At 41.6% G+C, this 21,139-nt stretch overlaps 1 protein-coding gene across 1 annotated transcript; it reads right to left on the reverse strand.

Annotated features, from left to right (window-relative positions):
- Positions 1-1,730: 1,730 nt before the first annotated feature.
- CDCA7L (cell division cycle associated 7 like) lies at positions 1,731-20,511 on the reverse strand. Its single transcript, XM_038126889.1, has 10 exons — positions 20,452-20,511; positions 13,582-13,728; positions 10,262-10,393; positions 9,436-9,795; positions 7,642-7,716; positions 6,325-6,507; positions 4,770-4,901; positions 3,822-3,971; positions 3,029-3,165; positions 1,731-2,681 (listed from the first exon to the last, which is right to left on the reverse strand). Exons 1-10 carry the CDS (start codon positions 20,509-20,511, stop codon positions 2,651-2,653), a joined length of 1,407 nt encoding a protein of 468 aa, XP_037982817.1. The 3' UTR covers positions 1,731-2,650.
- Between the last annotated feature and the right edge of the window lie 628 nt (positions 20,512-21,139).

Consider the following 21,139-nt stretch of genomic DNA (forward strand, 5'->3'; position numbering starts at 1 on the left):
CCACAAACTAACATAAAACCCCACAAAAATCATCTTTATCCTGCTTTTTTCTTCTACCTTGACTGAAAGTTGCCAATTCTAAACAAACAGATATAAAGAATTATGAATGTTTTATTTGCTGGGTCATAACACTCATAAAGCTTTTGGGGAGACATGCCAAGAGTAAAGGGAAGTACTTGAGAACACCTGTATTGTGGGTCCCTTCCAACTCAGAATACTCAGTGATTCTGTGATTAGGATGAGGTATAATTAGGTGGGCAAAGTGTAAGAGTTAAGAGATTTTTTTCATCTGGACTTTTAGGCAGTTATTGCAGTAGCTGTAATAGGGTTGTAGGCTGTCCCTGAATGGAAACCACGTTCACTTTTTGAGCTGCAACTCCTCTTCTAACAATCTTCACATGATAAAACACCGTATTTTGTTCTTTTGAATCTGTATCTTCTTGATACTGAAGCATCTAGTTCAGAAACAACACTTCAGGCCTGCTGGTAACATGACATTTTAGTTTTAACTGAGAAAAGCTGTCAAAAAAGCTACAGCTCATTAGAGAAAGGTGAGTGACTCCCAGTGGCAATCAGAGAAACACCATCGTTACTCATACTCTTCACCAGACCTGAATGTAATAAAAAGAAAGCCACTCTTCTGGAAAGGAGTTGCTACTAAAGCAGGTAAATCCCAAGAGGAACGTTAGGGTGGGGGAATGGAGCAATGGCAAGGATGTCATTTGAATGTTGCTTTCTGAAATGGGGGACATCAAATTTTTCAGAGGCTTTTTTTTTTAGACATCTGTCAGTCCAAGGGCAATACAGTTAATTTAATTAAGTTTCCTCCTCTGGACATGAGGAAAGCATCAAGGAACCTTGTGTGTGCAGTCTGGGCTTGTGTTGGAGTTTACATATATGAAATTTCCTATCACTACAGTCTCTGCTTTTAGTAAAAGGGCATGTTAATGAATCCACAAGTACAGTCCAGACAGATGCTATGGACTCATCTCTGCATTCCAACAAAGAGATTATGTACAGCAGGCCAACAAAATCTAAATCTAAATCAACCAAATCTAAAGTCTACACTACATCTGTATGTTCAAATGTAGCCTTAACTATTTAGCAACTGTTTAAAAGCACAAATTATTCTGGTCTTGCACTACAGAACAGCATGTAAAGCAGGTGCTATTATTAGTGCAGGCACCACACAGGACAGTGGGGCCAGGAGCAGACACATGGTTCAGGAGCTGACTTCAGCAATGCCAGACATTTTTTTTAAAGGCTATTCCAGTGATTAAAGAGAAACCAATAATGTTTATGAATGTCCAGCTTATAAAAGCAAAAGCAGGAAGACAACTTGTGTTTTGACTTTCAAGCTGAAAATTGGGAAGTCAGGTAAATGGGTTCTGGCAGGAATAGCTTCACTCCTGGCAGTTTCATACTAAGCTTTCAATAGAACATGCTGCTTTCTCAGTCTGCCTGATAGTAAAAACAGAGATTTTTCACAGTCAGCTAGAGCAAAAGCTAGAGCATAAGTGTTACATTAAGGATTGTGTTTTTGTCTCACAAAAACACAATCCTTAATGTAACACTTCTGTAGTCTATGTTGTTATTTCCTCATCCGTCAATGTTGTGTTCATGTGTTTCTCCAGAGAATGATTATTGATCTCCAAGCACCATTACACTTGCTATGGGAAAGCAAACGGGAAACATCAGCATCAGAGTGTAGTTTGAATTACAAAATATTCTTCTTTAGAACAGTCTTTATTCTCTCTACATAAAAAGAAATGTGTATATTACAAGATTTTAACATACTTTAACATGCAATACAAATATCTTGCATTTAAATGAATTTGTCTGAAAGCCTGGTTGCACAAATGAAAAATAACTAAGTATGAACTGTAAGTAAAAAAATTTAACCCTGAACTCTGATATAGACTAGTTACAACAGGTGGGTAGATGCTTCAGGCAGCAGGTACATTACACAAAAACTGCTGGTGAGAAGTTTTGTTGGATTTTTTTTAATTGGGATATTTTTAAATTCTTTTCAAACACTCTTCTACTTTCATGTTTTGGTGAATAATTGCACTTTGGAATAAAATTTTCAAAAACCATCCTCGCACTGGTCGATTGCATCACCTTTGGCTGGAATATAATGGCATTCAGATGAAAGTAACTTTTCCTTCTTTGCAAGGACAAGTTCTATAAACTACAGGTGGTGAAACAGGTTTAGAAAGCAGAGCTGGAAAAAAGGATCTTTATGGTCAAGCTGGTAGACAAGGGTGTTTTGTTTCTTTGAAGACGGGATGCTTTGAAGGTAGCTGTTAAACACCCTTTCTGCAAACTTGCACAATTATATAAATAAAAATATTGCTCATTTTGACCAAGCTCTCCATCATGTGGTTGTGTAGGCCTATTAAAAATTAACCACCCAAGGTTCAAGAGTGCCATTTCACTTAACATATAGGTCTGTGCATGTAGATTTCTCTACCAAAACATTTTCCTGAGAGATCTTTTGCATAAGACCTTATCAATCAAAAAGTTTCCAATACAGAAATGAATATACTATATACTACAATTCTATTTTATGTAAAACATAGTAATAAACTTCTGAAGTCAAACTGTTAACATATTAACCAGTTTCAGGCACGGCTTGAGTTCAGTGCTCTCAATTGTCATCCGCCAGTTGTTTCTGTAAACTAGAAGATACAAGAAAACAGTGTTAGTGCTTTTTAGGAAACTCAGCTCCCCCATAAATTTCCATTGCCGAAGATGATAACTTCCAAAACAGCACTTCTATACATTTCAGCCAACCAACAGGGATTTCAAAATAGGCAGAAGTCTTTCAATTTTTTAATCAAATTTGTTGTTTACACAGACAATATACATCACTTCAAATAAGCTGATTTCAGCCAAGGAAAACATCTGAAATCCAATAAACTTCTTTTGCATAGGTGCAGGATTTGCCCCAGGGCACAAGAAGTCAAATGTTATTTAAAGGCCTATAACAGTTTAAAAAGGAACGACCAGAGGGCAGAACTCTCACCTTTCCAGGTACTCCTTGACATTGTTGTAGCCATAGAACTTGGCCAGGTGGATGAGCATGCCGGTGGCACAGCGCCCGTCCCGCCGGCGGCAGTAGCTGCAGTTGCACACGCCGCGACAAGGAGGACAGATCCAGGCCTGCAGGGGCGTGAGTGTGGGAGGCGGGGGAAAAGCAAGTTATGAAAAATGTCATACTGGCCTTCCTGTTGCTCATAGAAACATGAGCATGGCTTCCCCATCATGTGATTTTTCAGGGCAAGGTTTTATAAGCCCCTATCAGCCAGCCAGCCAACCTTATTAACATTTTCCAAATTCTGCAGGATTAGAAAAATTATTAAGTGCTTGAATACTTCTTACTCTGAAGCCTCAGGTTCTCTGATGTGCTCACTATTGATTTTCAAATAGACTGAAGTCATCTGTAATGCCTGACATGCATTCCATGCTAGGGTGACTGTAGTCAACTCCCTAGAAAGAGATGGGTGCCCACTGTGACAAGTTCCTTTGCCTCTCTCTTCCTGCTGGTACAGGACAATTCCTGGGACTGAATTAACCAGCTGGTACATGAAGTCAGGCACCCCCAAGCTGCCCAGCAACTGCACATAAAAGCATAGGGCATAGGTTCTAATAGAGAAACCACTGCCACATTGGGCTAGCCCATCATAGCCATTAGTTAGTACTACAGATCTGCTCTTGGCAAAAAATTTGAACACCGTTACCATGAGCGCATTCTTACCATCACAGATTACTAACAAAATTCATTACATTTTCATTCCAGGTTCCAGAATGATACTTACTGGATCAAGCAGAGCTGACTTCACATCTTCACCGTATCGATTTCGAAGACAGGGTCCACAGAACTGCCCCCTGACTCCTCCACAGCCCTGCTTGCGGCAGATTGTCTTTGTATCAGTTGTCTTCTGTCGACACTGGTGGCAAGTACTACCCTAAAGGTGGAATGGAAGAGAAAAACATTTGTATGAAGGACATCTTAAATGCCCATTGATGAGCTTTCCTAATAATAATAAGCACAAACTTCGAACCAAAGTCAAATTAAACAATGAAAAGCAAGTTCTGTTACTATGACAAATCATATAACGATGCTAGGAATTTTACAGAGACAGTGCCAGTTTCAGTTGCATTGGAAGTCTCAAATTACGTGAAGCTCATAATCACAGTTCTTTCTTATGTCTTGGAAAAACCTAAAACTATTGAGAAAATGATCTTGTGACTCATCCTTGCCAATACCATGAAGCCTGACATACATGGTAAGATGATCTTTATGATAATCAATAATAGCTAAATCCAGTGAAAGCAAGGAAGGAGGAGTTTCATTAAGAACACTACACAGCCTGTACAGAAATGCCATTTCCAGAGGTACAAAGAACAGCAGGGATCACTATTATTTATTTAATGGTACAATACAACATTTTTATTAGTGAGAGAGAGAAAAAGGATGCCAACTCTTACCAGTGGCAAGTAATAGCTATAGCAAACTTGACTTAATAGCTCTGTGGCACAAAAACACTTTTCAGGGGCAAAAAACCAGTGGGGAGTATCAACCACCACAGCCAAGCCCAGAGAAGTCTGGCAAAGCTTTCAAAGCTGTACTTGTGTGACAATAATGATGAGCTGAACTCCCCAGAGCCTCAGGAAAGGACACCTTTTAGCAAACACCAGTGAAAAAGTGAGAGACTTTTCATTTCAAGCACACAGACACACTGAAGAATATAGCAACCACTTACAAGAACTTTGTCATAGATTTTGTCTCTAACAGTGATTGCAATGTTGTCCAAGTCCTCCTCAGTTATGTCTTCTACCGGGCGATGAGTGGAGTACTTGGATGATCTCCGTCTTTTGCGTACTCCACAATCCCCCTGCTAAACAAACTCATCTCAATACCTTTTGTCTGATGTCATGAAGCCTCTGTCACCACACTTGGAGACAAATTCCTTCATTTACAATGAGTATGCAGTCCACAGCTGGCAAACTACAGGCTCATGCACCAGTGGAAGAACAGGGAATAGTTTCCAAATCATCCCTGCCTCTTTCTCTCCCTCTCTTCCATAATCTTTTCTCTACTACACTTTTTATTCATTTTATTTAATTCCTTTCCATCATTACTACTTCTATTTGCACAAATCCTTGACATGTTTTACTGCTAACTTTTCTTTGCATTCCCTCTCCTCCTCCACTGTAACTTTTCATACTTCATTTCTTCCCTCTCAAAATCCAGAACTGTGATCATCTGCCTTCACATGCTTTCCTCCTTCAATCTCCTTGTATGTTCTCTAGTTGCTTTCTCCAATGACAATCTCTAATGTCTGGCAAAAAAAAAAAAACTCTACTGAAGTTTTAGGTTAGTCCTGTCAATCCCAGCCCTTTCTTATTAACCTGTTATTTGGAAGAGAGTACTCCACTCACCATTAAGTGATGTTTTTTCCCTTTTAAATAATCATTCTCTTTGATCCCTATTCATGGACAAATCTCATCAGATTCTCAGCCTTCCCCATATCTGTCTCTAAAGACCTCATTTGTCCTTCACTCTAGATCAGTTCTGTCCTATCCAAAACAATCATTTACTACCCCAGGTTCTCATTTGGTGCTACTCCTCTTCCTCTAATAGCCAAGTTCCTTCTATAATGCTTTAACTATGCCCAGCACTTGCTCCTACAAGCAGAACTGGGATCTAGCCTGTAAGGATTCAAACTTAAAGGTCTTCCTCATAAGGGCTATACAGAAAATATAAGCAAGACAAAGGACCACCATAGGCTAGATGAGGAAAAAACCATATTTTTAAAAATAGGAAAGAGTAAATCTGCAACTTTTCAATTACTAGCCTGTACATTAACAGTCTGCTGGTGCAGATTCCCTTAATTTGTTCTCAGTTCAGCCATATAACTCACATCTTCCTTCTGCTATTTCCAGAGAAGGATTTTTGCCTTTTTTTTTCCTGAGTCTGGTAACAGAGAAGATCTGCTTTGCCACTCCACCACCCCACTGCCTTGGCACTCCAAGGTTTTGTACATTACAGGCTCTAGTAATTTTCAGATGAAGAATTAATAACAGACCAGAAGTTAACTGCATTGTTATGACTGAGTAACACTGGTCACAAATAGAGCCCACTTAACAGGTGAAAGATGAGACAGAAAGGCCCGGAAATAACTTCTTCTGTAGCTAATCCCAACCAAAGATTTTCAATAACTTTGTATAGGATGTGATGTCTTGTCTAAGTGCTGGCCAACAATTTAAATGTTTCCTAGTTCCTGACTACTGGAGATATCAAAATCTGGCAAATACCACACTGAGTCTCTTCAAGAGGTTTTGTTGTCTGTAGCTACAGATGTGTTCTGCAAATTTGACAGCTGACACAGTAAATTTTTCCAAGGCAAATTTTTCTGGTGGACGAGCAGTTCTGGTTGGGTTCATTCGGCGTGTTATCTGGCCTTCAGAGAACGCCCTCCTTGGGGTTTTCTTCTGTTTCTATAAAGAGAAGAAAATTCCAGTAACTGTCTTTTCAGTTATGTTTGTAGTGTTAAACACTGGAAACAACCTGAAAATGTCTGTACCACACTTGCACTATCATGAATTGATCTACTGTTCTCCTACTCCTTATCTGTTAAGCCCGTCACCAAATATACTCCCTACACACTACACCTTTTTGCTACTTTTAAAAAATCACACCTTAACATCAAATTCCATTCCAGTTAATATCACAGAACTATACCAAAATTTAACACAGGGCATATTAGAGTGGAAGCTAGTTCTCACTGCTCTTTGGTAGCTAAATATTCAGATTTTCCCACAATCTGAAAACACAATCGAGGAATGCTGAGGAATACACAGTTCGAGGAACAAGCTGAATTCTCGTTAATTTTCTTTTAAACTTTTTAAACTGAAAGGGTATTAAGAAGCTGCTTCCTTTAGTTCAAGATTCCTAATTTTGGAGATTCTTGGGAGGTGCAAGATACCCTCTTCACACTGTCACACCTCCCAATTATTGTGTGATTGAATTCATGCAACAGAAGTCCCACATGGACATCTACCCTGCATGGACATCTCCCTAAGACATGGCCCTTCAAAATTTCCTCAAATCTTTTCAGTTTATAATATACATGGGAAAAGGCTACTTTACAGAGAAAGAAGGGTTGACACTCCTCTGCTTAAAGCTGAGAAAAGTCAATTGAAATAACTACTGTATCATTTCTGTTTGTGTTGAATGGTTCAATTTCATGAGCACAGCTCTACTGGGAAGCATGGATTTTAGAAGAAAAGCCTACAAGAGGGAAATTAACAGAATCTAAACCCAAAGGAAAGCAAGTACTCTTCCTTATTCCCACATACACAGACATTTGTCTAAGATCTCAAACAGTATTTCTGGAGCAAAAATTATAAAGCAGCATCTCATCTCGGTCTTTGTATTTCTTCATAAATTATCTTATAAATTTCCATTTCCTGACATAATCTCTGGCACTTCCCAACAAAAAGCAAATTTATACAAATGAATTGACCAAGAAAAGAAAACCAGAACAAACTTGCCGAAAGTTTCTGATAACACACATTAATCCTAAGTCTAACAAAAATTACTGTCATCACCAACCAGTACTGAGAACTTACTGAAGGAGTTGAGGAGGGCGTTTTCACTGGGAACAGGTCCGGTATGGAATTCAGTTCTGCCAGCAGCTGGGCAAGCTGGAATCAAGTGATGTCACATTGAAAACTCACTGCAACTTACAAAACAAGCAACACCACCTACCATCCATTCTTCACATGCACTTCAAATTACAGCTAAACATGTGCAAGGAACCTTTATGGAAGCACTGAAATAAAGTGGGGCTCGTAAATGGGGTTTATTTATTCTGCCATGAGCAAAAACTCTGCCAATGATACTAACTTCATAACTCCTACTGATTCTTACTGGGAATTAAAACTAGCCAGATTTACATAGTACCTTGTCAAAACAGCACCAAAGAAATGCACTACAATACGGAAATGATTGATAACAAGAATTAAGTTCATATGATAGGAGGGAGAAAAAAAAGACAGGGTGCCAGAAGACAGTAAGATGTTCCCAGTGAGCTTTTACTGACTGCAGATATATCTGTGCTCTTTGCCAGAGGGCTCAGCATGTCCTTAAGCAGTGCAGACACTGGGTACACACTCATGACAAAGTTAGAGAGCAACTAAGCCCCACTGGCAGTTCCCCAATGCATGCATGTTCTGATCATGTACAGCATCAGAAGTACTTTCAGCAGGATGATGATTTCTTGCACCGTGCACAAGATGCCTTGGAAGTACATTTCCACAGAAGCAGTGGCTGATAGGTACAAAAAAAAAGCACTGAACTGTTCTGGAATTCCAGAATGAGACTAACTTCTGAAAAGCCACTGGAAGTGGGGATGAGCCAAGCTGCTGGCTCTCTGAGATTGCCACAGCCACCAAGACATTAAAAGCTGAATACAGTATTTCACAGTAAATACTTCAGTGTGGCATTTATTAAGAGCTATTTAATGCCATTACAGTACTGCTCCTAGGATGTCAGTGAATTTCACAGTGGTTGAACTGCAAGGAAGAGTGGAAGGTGAGAAGGATCAAGGAGCAGCAAGACCAACGCAACAGCAGTGGGAACACATGACAGATTAGAAGTGCAGGTACAAAGCTGAAGCAAGTTTTTACACAGAAGCTGCAGGCCCACACCAAGAGGTATTGCTTGAGCCCCTACACTGCTTGGAAGCTGCAACTTTCCCTGAAACACAGTAAAACTGAAGGAGCTACTAAAGACTGAACATCAGTCTGGATTACATAGCAGCATGATAATTAAAGAGAGCTGGTGGCATGTTGGATAATAGAGGAAAAAACATTAGTAAATGATCAGTTGCTCTTTCCCACACCTACACACACACACATACACACACGTTCAGCAGTTAAATAGTAAAGCAATACTGTAAAAATCACATCCCACACAGCTGAAAAATTACATTTATCATCCTCAGCAGTTTTTAGCTGGCTTTTCAATCAGTAACTGCAGCAGATCTGTCACACACAAACAAAAAGTACAAACACTATTGTGAAAATAACATCTTACAACACCTAAAAGGACCAGCTGGTTTTCTGACATGTTTTGAAGGCTGCAAAACTTGGTCATATATAACTTGTTCATATCCACATTAAAAATTCTTAGTTCTACTCTGGTTTTTAACTTGACCAGGCTAGCCCCTACTTTGAGGTTATTTTAGGGTTAAATGTCTGAGTGCTGAGGGTCCTCCAGGGTTTTCCCAGGTAGAAAAAATCACCATAAGATTTTCCCAAAGTTACAGCACAGCACCAGCAGGGACCCTAAAATTCAAGTATGGTAAAGCTAAGTAATTGGATGTAAATGTCAGAGAACAAAATACTGCTCTTAAGTCTTACCATGGCTTTATTTTCTTTAATATTTATGGCTCTCTTAAGCAGTGCACTGGAACTTTCCTCCTGTGTTTCTTTAATGTCTTCTTCAGACTCTGAAGCAGAGCCCTCTACTTTGTCTGACCGCTTGAGGCTTATTTCTTTTGAAAGAGGTGTGAGGGATTCACTGTCCTTTAGAGGTAAATCAGACAAAGCCTGTTCAGGCACTTTTTTCTCAGATGACTTCCTGGTGGGAAACTGTAAAGCAACACGAAGGCCAAAGCTTCTTCTCTTGGGGGAAACCTTCTTCTTCATCTCTTCCTCCTCTTCTTTCTCATTACCCAACAAATTATCATGTTCTTCATCACTCGCATCTGATTCCACTGTCTAGAGGTAAGGAAAATCCCATGTTACATTCTCTGACACAAGAGAATTAATTTTTAAATCACTAGTTCTAGACAGCAGTCTTTCCACCCAAAGGCACCACCATAAATTCACCTAAATTAACATCTTTTTACAAGTTCACAGTATGCAACTTTTGCCTGTGCAGAGATCAACAAAACATCTTCATATCAGTATTGTCTGGGACACAGACATGGCTGTCTCCAGAGCAACAATCTTGCCCAGTACAATCCACAAGCAGTGGAAGTAGTTCTCATTTCTAATATGTGATGCTACATTAAATAAAGTGCTCTTTCTCTCTTTTAGGATAACATGTTTCAATTCAGCATGAAAAAAGAGCACCATAGTGTATCAGAAAAATTCCTACAACAATATGAAGTTTACACAGAAGAGACAGGAAAAAAAAAATAAGTCAACCAATACATTCACATGTAGGTGTGACTGCCTTTACCAGAATTTCTTTCTTGTTCACATGCACCTCGTTTGAAGCGAAGCCCTCAAACACTTCTGTTTCAGAGTCAGTGTCCTCAGTGAAAATCCTCCGCAGCTCTTCAGTGAGGTATCTGGACTGAAACTGGAGCTCCTGCAAAAACACCACTCAGTAGCTGTGAGAGGCAGTCAGACACAGAGTATTCACACAGCCACAATAAACAGGCTTTGAGGGTCAAAGCAGTGCCAACTAAATAGCATACTGTGACAGCACTTTGCAGGCAAAGCCTGTCAAAAGAAACAAACAACAAGAAGACAACATTCAGTTTCAATATTGAGTTGCTTTAACTTTGCAATACTTTTTTTCTTCATTTTGAGGACAGGGCTTTAACTGAGCTACTTCTTGTGGGGGAAACTTTCTACTTCACCTCTTCCCTTCTTCATTACTACCCAATAAAAATAAACTATCCATTTTCTTGTACGTAAATTATCATGTTGGTTTACGTATTTTCTTCTGTTTTATGGATTTCCTTCAACAGGCCTTGAATAGAAGAAAATACAAATGAGAGATGGGGGTTTGCTCCTCATGCTGTTACACCATCACTGAACTGACTGATACCAACACAAATGATCAGAGCTTTGAACAGCTTGACTAATATCCCTCCACCTTTCAACTTCTCAACTCGTTGGCTTTTTGGTGCAGTTTATCATTCCCATGTGTTCTAGGGTAGACAGCTGCTCAATTTCAGCCTATAGACAAGGATGTAAGAAGATCTCATTAAAACACACTTCATGATACGTACGTTACATCCCAATTAAACACAAGGCTTTTACTAAATAGAAATGTATTTCCATACTTCCAACAAGAACTAGTAGAAAACCATTTCATCAACCTGTTCCTGCAAATCTCTTGAGAGACTTGTTCTTGGTAGGAATATAATCCATGTTCACATCACACCTGCCTCTTGAAAGTCAGCAACATATAAGTTTGTTTCCCCAATTTTCCTCTGTTACTTCTTCCTCCCACACAAGAAACAAAAATTACCTTTAATACAATGCATTTGCTAAATATCTTTATTCTTCCTTTCAATTCCCTCCCTTCTCTGACTTTAATTACACATTTCTTTATTTTAAGATAATATCTGGTGAAAAAAAGATACAATAGATGAGTGGAAAAACTTAGAGGGGAATGGGAGGGGGGAGCCACTGCATATGCTGTTTCTTTACACTTAAACATCTACAAATTATTATGGGTAATTGTAATGAGTTTTCTCTGAGGAAAATTACTTTATTCTTTTGTTGATAGCTGCAGTGCAGCTGCTTGAGAAAGGAACAAACACAATAGGGAAGTTACTTTAAAGTTAAATTGCATTTTTTGGAGGAAACTGAAGATTTTATGTATTCTGTGTTTTTATGAAATTCCACAATGAAGGCTGATGGGGGAAATCTGCTATTTGTTAGCTATAAGTAACTAAAAATAACACACCCACAGCTATGCTGTTCATCTATGAGAACAGTCTACACCAGGTAAAATACACACCGGGGATACCTATTGTGGGAGAAATTGTGGGAACTTGGCAGAAGCGCAGAGATTATCAGAGCAGGACTGCAGAAAGCCCTGAGGAAAAGCAGGCACAGAGGTCACTACTTGCACCTCAGCATCCAAGGGAACACCTGATGCACTAATAGCCCATTTGCCACCCCATCAGGGCAGCTACATTGCCTCCTCTCTCAAGAACTGCTGAATTTTTCTGAACTTTCCATCATTTTGCCCTTTTCACCAAAACCCTTTTGTTTCCTGCACAAGTACCAATGGCCCTTTGCAGCAATAGTGGTGTTTGGCATCACTAACACAGGATGGTGCTCATCCTGATGCAGGGCCCTGATGTGCAAGGACTGCAGATTATGCTGCAGTTGGATGGAACTCAGGGTATTTTTATTGTACCATTGAGTGGTAAAGAAATTAAATTCAATACTGATCAAGATTTAAAATAATTCTAATCCCAAGGGAAACACAGGAATGATAAGGAAGGTTGCAGTGCCAGCTGTAAATCTGGAACAAGTCTCACTGGGATTCTCAGCAATGCATGTTAAACTAACTACATATCTCTTCAACAGCATTTTTCATCAGAGGATTTTAAGATGCTTTGCAGAAGAGATTATTATCATAAACTCTATTTCACAAGTTGGGAAATCAAGGGAGGGAAAAGTACAGTCAGGTGTCTGCAGCCCCCAAGTAGGCAGAAGCAGAAGCTCCCACACAAAGTTTCCCCTCCACCACCAATACCTGTCCCCGCTCACCTTTCTTGATGCTCCCCACAAAAACACAAATGCAAGAGCAACTTATCTCCTGGCTTGCTGAAGTTGCCAGTACTGCTGTCTAGCAACAAGATTACAAACCAACTTAGAGCCCAGTACATTTCTTACATGTTAGACACTATCTTTCTCCATAGCACAGACAGTGGCTCTACTCCCAAAAGGTTTCTGCGCTCTCCTGGGGTCACTTGCCTATAAAGGCTGAGAAACAGTACATACTTGCAACAAGCCTTATTCTGTCTCTTTCTTTGGCTTACACTAATCATCTTCCTTGTCAGCAGCACCTCTTAACCAGGCGCTGGCCTGATGGACTAGGAAAATAAAAGAAAAAAATTCAATTATCTTATTAATGAACCAGAGGGACCTTTGCAAGAGCACAAATGACAAAGGTATCTTACAATACATTAGCCCATGGCTATCAAGCATGTAATTACATGTTTCCAAAAGACTAAAAACTATATTTTTTGCCACTCAAGACAACACACCAGTCCTATTCTTTTCTTGTGAATTCAGCTGGTATCTCTAGCTACCAGAAAAGAAAAAAAAAAAATCAAATCATTGTGCTGATCTAAGCCACTTCATCAAGAGAGCAAAGAACCAGCAGACTGCACTACTACAACAGGAGCTGATGCTTTCTCTGGATTACCACTATTAAAACACAGTTTTAATGCAGAGATGGTGTGGAGATATTTCTGAAAGAAATACTTTGAAGTCTACATACTCACAAATGCCCATTTAATATCCAGCAACATCTTTCCAGGATGGCAATTCCCTTTTTCCTGTTTGCTACGTTTACCTATTTCACTTAAACTCATCTTCCAATGAAACACATTTTATTTTTTATACTATGAAGTTTTCAAAAGCAACCACTTAACCCTAAATACTAAGTTTGTTTACATTTAAGTTTAATATGGGCACTGCAAATTACAGGTTAAGGTGAGACTTATAATTCACACAGTTTTGACAGAGGTTTAGAGTATTACTGCATCCCAAGAGCATAACTGGACTATGGCAATCTGTTCCTACCTCTTTTCCAGACTCCAGGGAATCAAAACTAGCACAGTTGTTCTCTGACAAGAAGCTCTGTTTGGAAGCATCATCTTGGAATCCTGGAAAATCTTCACTGTCACTGGGGGTATTAAAAATGTTGGCCACATCCTTGGGTACCTGTTTGTGATTCAAAACAAGACAGAAAATACAAGTCACACACACCAACTTAACAGGAAAGCTCAAATTTGCAACCATACAACTTATTTTTATATTCCTATGCAAGCACAAGTCTGTAACGCAAAATATGCTACCTGTAAATTGTACCTTATTTAGCTAAACTCCAGGAAAATTCTGTATAGACTGTTTTAATCCCTGAATATAGACTCAGGATCTGGGATTAGGGAGGGGATGCAATACACAGGGTGTTCAACTCCACAGGAAAGTACTTCAGAGACATAATAAATGTGTGCCTCATCTTTGCAAGCAGGAGCTCAGGGTGCCCTTACCCATGGGGAAACCCACCACTCCTCCTGCCCTTCCACAGCAATGATGGTTCAGAGGTGAGGAACACAACTTCAAACATAACACAATGCTAAAGTACAAAGAAACCTGACCTTTAGATCCCACAGTATCATTAAGGATTTTAGCAGACACTTAGCTAACTCCAAAAACAAAACCAATTCAACTATGTCTCCTTGGTCAGTACTGTCAGAGCTTCTCCTGTGATACTTGCTAAGAGAGTGAAAATGTGCTAACCAAGAACATTTCTCCTTTACTAGAAGCCCATTATGTGGCCCACCAGGAGAGGGGGAAGCACAGCCAAGGGCAGGCAGCAGCCTTCCTGAGGTGACCAAGGTCACAGCTTCAGAGTTCAACAAGTCCAGTCCCAGCCTAGAAGACTCATAACACCACCTCCAACCATTCCACTAGGCCATATACTTCACAGAAAACACTTTGGATAAGGTTCTGCATGTGCCAGGATAGTAGGAAAGCCTTCAGACAGTTCCCATGAGGGCTGCTTTAGGATCTGGTGTGTGTAAGGATGGGATGAACAGATCAAGCCTTAAACCAAGGAAGAAGGCATTTTGCCAAGTTTCAGAACACATTTTGTCGCATCCAAGTATCACCTGCAAAACATTCTGCTAATCACACAAATGCTCTGGGAGAAAAGTGCCTGCATTCCTCACCAGCATCCAGACATTCAGCCCCTACATCCCCTGGACCACACACCCACCTCACGCACACCACTCTAACCTGAAACAAGCCTCTCTGCTGTTTGCTAAAGCCACGCTCTCATTAACTCTCAGGAACATGAAATCAATGACTGCCTGATCAGAGGCAAATTCCTCATCTCAAAGTGCTGTTTTCCAGCCCTGAATATTCACCAGTACATCTCAGAGATGAGGTTCAGAACTAAGAGCAGACTGCCCTTTTCCACTGTCACAGAAAAGCAAGGTTGCTCAGACAGAGCATATAAGGATGATTTTCTTTTCGAAATTTACTTGTGGTAAGGCAAGTAACACAAAGGAGGCTCATTCTCCAAAAGTAATGTAGCTGAAAAAGTTCTACTTCTATTAAAATAGCAAGCAGTATCTTCACCAAAGCATCACTCTCTGAAATAAGCTACAGTAAAGGGTGAACATGAGCCTAATTTTATTCTTGTTCTGATCTTATAAAGCTGATGTAGGCTGACACAAAACCAGCTTACTGTTGCTGGAGCAAGAGTAGAATTCACCTCTGAAAAACTGACCCTCTCAGGCCTGTAATGGCATGATCCAAAGTACAGTTGCTACAGTCATGCCGTCCATATCCAAACACCTTTGGATATTCCCTCACTGCTACCTACTACAGTGAACATCCAGAATCCACTTCTGTTGCTGTGAAAGAATGAAAGAATTCACTCAGTACAGAGCAGTGCTAAAAATGAAGGATTGTGCATTTTAATGGAAAAACATACAAGGAGCTGAGAGTCTCCCTGCTATGAATAAATTGCTTCCAGGAGCTACTGCATTAGTTCTTGTGCTAATGTACAGCTGAGTTAGCCACTGCTGTGATTATTGTATGCCTGATTTCTTCTTCTTCATGTATTGCTTCTGCATCTGCACCAGAGGAGTCATTATGAGGCTGTAATTACTGATTCTGAACAACAACAAAAAAATTCTTTTTCAGTAGGAGACTTAATTTTTTTTTTTTGCATTCCCAAATTCTATGGTACTGGCACTGATTTAAGTAATTTACTATAGAGCTCCAAGGATTTTTAGTTTGTGACTTGCTCCCCATAGCCTGATTTGGAAGAATATCAATTTGGTCACTGATGAGTCCCCGTTTTACCAGAAGGGTTACTTTAATAACAGACAACTGACATGTACAAGGTGGACATACTCCAGGAGTTTAGAAAGGGAAGCCTCATGGTGAATCTTGATTAGCAACACTATTTCTGCACCTGAAATTGTAAGCCAAATTTATTTCCAAGAAAAGTCCACTGACATAAAAGACAAGCTTGCAGCAAACATCTCTGTCATGGGATGGGTTCACTCACTGTCATTTATTGTGTAGACCTGAAGGAAGCCACAGACATTTCCATCTTCAACTTTCAATTAAAATACATTCTGAAACTGACTTACAATCATCATCAGAGCCTAGGATTTCCACTCTTGTCAACAAATTATTATACACCAAGAAAGAAAATACATATTTGTCTGAACAGAAATGTCAAAATGTTGATCTATTCAAAACACCTGTAAAACACAGGCACTCCAGGAGAGGATCTTTTTGCCACTAAACCCCTAAAAAAGTCACAAAGGCAGAGATGTGATGAACATTGCAAGCTTGCTCAGGGGAAATATTTCAACATGAATAGACCACAATGGACTGCTGAAATGCTGCAGGTGTGAGAAATACTGTCTTTTAAATATACCTGTTAAAAAGGCTAAATACCAAAAGTCTACTAAAAGCTGGAAATAATTCACAGCTGCTGAAAAAGTCAGTCTTATTTCTGGTAGGAAGTTTTATATCTATTGAACTAATTTATGTTCACACATAAAACACACTCAGTTGTTTAAAACCCCTACAAGGCACTATTCAAAAACATCAGCAAACCTTCCATAACAGATGGCACACAACCCAGCAACTGCCAGAATAACAAATCCTGTGTTTCGGCAGAAGTAGTCCAAAGCTCAAGATATCCACATCTCTCATGTTTTCCTTCTCTAAATTAGACAAAATACCACCAGTACACCCGGGAGCACACTGGGATGTGCTGGGCTGCATGGAGATCCCATTCCCACAGAACCAGGGGCGAGCAGCTGGAATGTGCCTGTGGAGGCTGGCAGGCCTGTCACCAAGGGCAGAGGGTGACAGAGGCTGGTAGGGCTGTCAAAACTGTTTCAGTCACATGAGCTATTGAAAAGTAAAGAACCCAAGGTCATCAACAGTCACAAGAACATTTTTCCAAGCACTATCCCCATGAATTCCACCTTTTTAGGCAAGGAAAAAAAACAAAAGCCCGAGGTGAGCTGTTTTGTTATCCACATCAACAGGAAGAATTTTCATGTTTCCATTGAAAAAGCAACTTTCCTGACACCAAAGCCGAAGATGCAACCTGCCTGGTAGGCTGTGAGGAGAGAACATTTGCCTGCATGCAAACCAGTGTAATTGGTGTGAAGCGTGTTATTTCTACAGCACTGACTACATGTTTATTTTTTTAAGACTTATTTGCACACACCACTTTCCCTGCCAATTGTCACACTAGCACATTCTTCTCCAACGGTGATGTATCAGGAGAACCTACAGCACGAGAAAGCCAGGCTGTAGTTCTCTATTTTTGCTCCTACCATGGGGAAAAAATCAATTGGGCTGGGTTCTCTTAATTCAATTTAGCACAATGTATGGGCATTCCTACTCAAAGCAGAGGACACACAAGTTCAGTCACATTCAAACTCAGTCAGACTGAAATAACCAAAGTTTAATCCCAAGCGGATACTCACACAAACCAAACCTGGGCAAAGTCACACCTTCAGTACATGCTGGAAAGCCTCTTGACTTGTTCCAGGTTCAGTCCAGAAGCCAGCCTAAGGCACACCACCCAAGGGCACTGCACTTGGCTCGTACCTCAAAGGAACAACCAAACAGGGAAGCACTCCAAGGTTGACAATTGTGGGCAGCGCTACAAGAATAGAGGGGCCCAGACAGAATGTCAATAGGTGCCAGACCAATAAACCAGAACTATGCAGAAGTCAAGATCCTGGTTTTTCCATTGGAGTCACAAAGGCAAACAGCACTATGGAAGCTTAATTTTAAGTGTCATACAAATGTATGAAAGATATGGAAAGCATAGAGATACAAAGCCCCATACTGCAGTGCAAAAGAATTACACAGATTGGATGCAGTCAAAAAGACTGTCAACCACACAATCAGCATCAACAAAATCTAGGAAGGCAAGGAAGATTGCAGATGACCTCCAGAACTTCTCAACATAACTAAAGCACAAGAAGCTGAAATCCCCTGGACAGTGAAGTGTATTCCTGGCATAAGCAGCAGGAGATGGAAAGACACTGTTGTGTTGAAAGTTGTTCTGAAAGAAGAAGGAACAACTGATAGAACGAGCCGTCATCACCCACTTTTAAGATCTTTGCAGGAATAATTTGATTCTAAAGTAAAGATGGATTATGCCTGAGCCCTTAATCTGTCTCAGCAACAACTCCTGGGACTTTAAGGGTGACCCTTCAAAAGGTTCTGGCAATTTTCACACCAATGAACCTACTGCTCCATCAAATTTTGGTAAATTCTGCTGTTTTCAGAACAGCCAGCCGAATATGGTTTCTATATTGCCTTATTTAGACTGATAATAAGCTAATGTCCATAAAGCTACTTTGTCCTAAAATAAGGAATGCCCAAGTATCATAATCACATGGCAAATCATTTAAAATGTCACCTTCCATAGACAGTACCTTCCTGGAAACTATTTCCTACTCTTCAAAAATGCTGGTAGTACTGTGAGTATCAGCATGCCAGCATATGAACACAATCCAAACACTATCAACTGCTACTATTTCTTCCTTTGTACCATCTAATCTCTCACCAATCCTAACATTTGTAACAACTATTTCTGAATTTATTCTGCATAATTCAAGAGCATCCCATGGTGATGCCTAATTAGTGTCCAAGCCCTGGTATTTCAAGGAAAACGCTTTTGTACAATACTGCCATGCACTCTCACTTTGTGCCTGGTCTGCTCAGGTTTAGGACTTGAGTTCAGACCTTGTGGGTGCAAACACTTAGTCACAGCCAGTGCCCCCTTAACAAGCTCTGTGTACTGAAACTGCTGTGCCAGGACCTGGTAAATCAGACCCCGGGACAGGAAATGGAACTGTAGGTCTTGCAATTCAAAACAGTTTTGTACTGCTGACGTCTTTAGCAATTGTTTTCAAAGCGGGGCATGTACTCACAAGCCAATCTGCCCATCAGCAGTGACGATACGATACGTGACTTCAGAGGCAAAGAAACCCTCACCACCACATCCTTCTGGCCCTGCCAGGACTGAACTCACTGCTCACCAATGTATCACAAAGACAAGGCAGAGCCAGCAGAAGGTTGTGCTCAGACAAAAATAAACCGATGAGAAACAGGAAAGCACCAAGAACAGACACTGTCCTTCTGCCCTTTGCTGAGCCTTGAAAGAAACATGATTTGCAACGTTTAGCTGTGTACCAGAAAGGGAACTAGTAGACATTAAGTCTTGTGTTACAGCACCAGAGGTGAGAATCGAGTGCCATTTGTGTCTATAGTCAAACAGGGTTATCCCAAACTGTTTTATAGCACCCTTATCTTCACACTACCAATGGAGGGCCTGAGGTCATACAGAAGTGGAAGGTCTTTGCGAGGACAGAGGTTCTAATAAATATTCCAGTGTCTCTATTACACTCCAGTTCCACAGAAACCCCTGTAAAGCTCTAACTTTCCATCAGCAAGAGTTGAATGAGATGCTGAATTTCTCCTTGCTCCTTCCCACTACCTGGGAAGCTCACCACGACTTAAAGAAAGTCAATTTAGACTACATATAAGGAGAATGGTAAAACACTGGAAGAGGTTGTCTAGAGAGCTGGTAGATGCTCCACCCCTGAAAACATTCAAGGTCAGGTTGGATGGGGCTCTGAGCAATCTGATCTAGTTCACGATGGCAACGCTCCTTCAAGGAGGTAGACAAGATGAGGTCACTTCCAATCCAAAGTATTCTATGATTGTACAGCGATACCACCTCCCAAGATCTGAACCACACAATCAGCCTGATGTACCCAAGCATGCGCCACCAGACTTGGACCAGACCACAGCCGACCGAAGCACGCCTCTCAGGCGACCCAAATATGTGCCAGCGTCGGCATCGCGGCATTTCAAAAGAAAAGAAAAAGGGGAAAAAATTTTTAAAAGGCCAAAAATTAAAAATAAATATATGTATTAGCTATTTCTAAAGTGGTATCCCCAGGCTCACAACTAAATAATTGTCAATGATCCACTCCAGCCTTTACTAGAGCCGCTACATGTCCCAGCACAGCTGAAGTCGCCCCACGCCGCTGCTGAGTATCTCAGGGCCGCCCAGAGGGCGGATTCTACCCCATTCCCGGCCTTTTACAACCGCGGGGCCGCCGCGCCACGTGGATGGCTCCCGGCGGGACCGCGGGCCGCCCGGTGTCCCGGACGGCGCGCTGCGGCGGGGGCGGTGCGGGCGCGCCGGGGGAGCCGCCCCGCCGCTGGCGGTCACTCGCCGGCGCTGGCGGGCAGCTCCTCCGACCCTTCACGCCGCGGGCGGCGGACAAAGGCCGCCGCTGCCCCGGGGCAGGCGGAAGGCTGCGGGCCGGCTCCCTGCCCCCGCCGCCCGGCCCCGCTCCGCCAGCCCGCGGGCCGCCTCACCTTGCCGCGGGTCCCCGCCGCCGCTGCCCCCCGCCGCCGCCGCCGGCCGCGCCGCGCCATGGCTGCCCGCGCCGCCCCGGGATGAGGAGGAGGAAGGAGCAGGGAGGAGGGGCGCGGGGCGGTGGCGGGGTGGAGCCGCCCGGCAGTGGCGGGAAAGCGGGTAGAGGGACGGGGCACCCCGCGTGGCCTGCTTCGGGGTGGGCCAGTGCAGTCCTCTGGGTACCCAGCATCGTCCGCTCTTTCCTGCACGCTTTTCGCTGGGCGGCAGCTATTCGTCTGCAAGGGACAGGCTTTGGAAGGAAATAGGCTTTCTTCCTCCAAGTAACTGAAAATGTTTATTTACGCAATACAGGCGGGAAGTGTAAGCTTCTTGAAAACCTCTGGGAAAAAAATGGGGGGGGGCGGAGGGGGAATGCATGATGATACTACTTTCAAATCAAAATCGTAAAGTCCAGTCATTAGTTCAGCACTGCACGTTCACCACTAAGCCACATCCCCAAGTGCCACATCCATATGATTTCTAAGCACTTTGGGGGATGGTGATTCCATCACTTCTCTGGATAGCCTGTTCCAATACCTGACCATCCTTTCCTTTAAGTGAAAAAACCTTCCCTGGCAGAATCTCAGGCCATTTCCTCTTGTCCTATTGCTTGTTCCTTGGGAGAAGAGCCCGACCCCTGTCTCCTTA

This window comes from Motacilla alba, chromosome 2 (genome assembly GCF_015832195.1).
Source record: "Motacilla alba alba isolate MOTALB_02 chromosome 2, Motacilla_alba_V1.0_pri, whole genome shotgun sequence".
In the NCBI taxonomy this organism is placed as follows: domain Eukaryota; kingdom Metazoa; phylum Chordata; class Aves; order Passeriformes; family Motacillidae; genus Motacilla; species Motacilla alba.

Coding starts and splice junctions, on each gene's coding strand:
- CDCA7L (XM_038126889.1), bottom strand. CDS start 20,511: ATGGCGCGGCGCGGCCGGCGGCGGCGGCGGGGGGCAGCGGCGGCGGGG. Junction 9,796..10,261: donor TGAACAAGAAAGAAATTCTG/GTAAAGGCAGTC, acceptor CCTTACCTCTAG/ACAGTGGAATCAGATGCGAG. Junction 2,682..3,028: donor GTCAAGGAGTACCTGGAAAG/GTGAGAGTTCTG, acceptor TGTATCTTCTAG/TTTACAGAAACAACTGGCGG.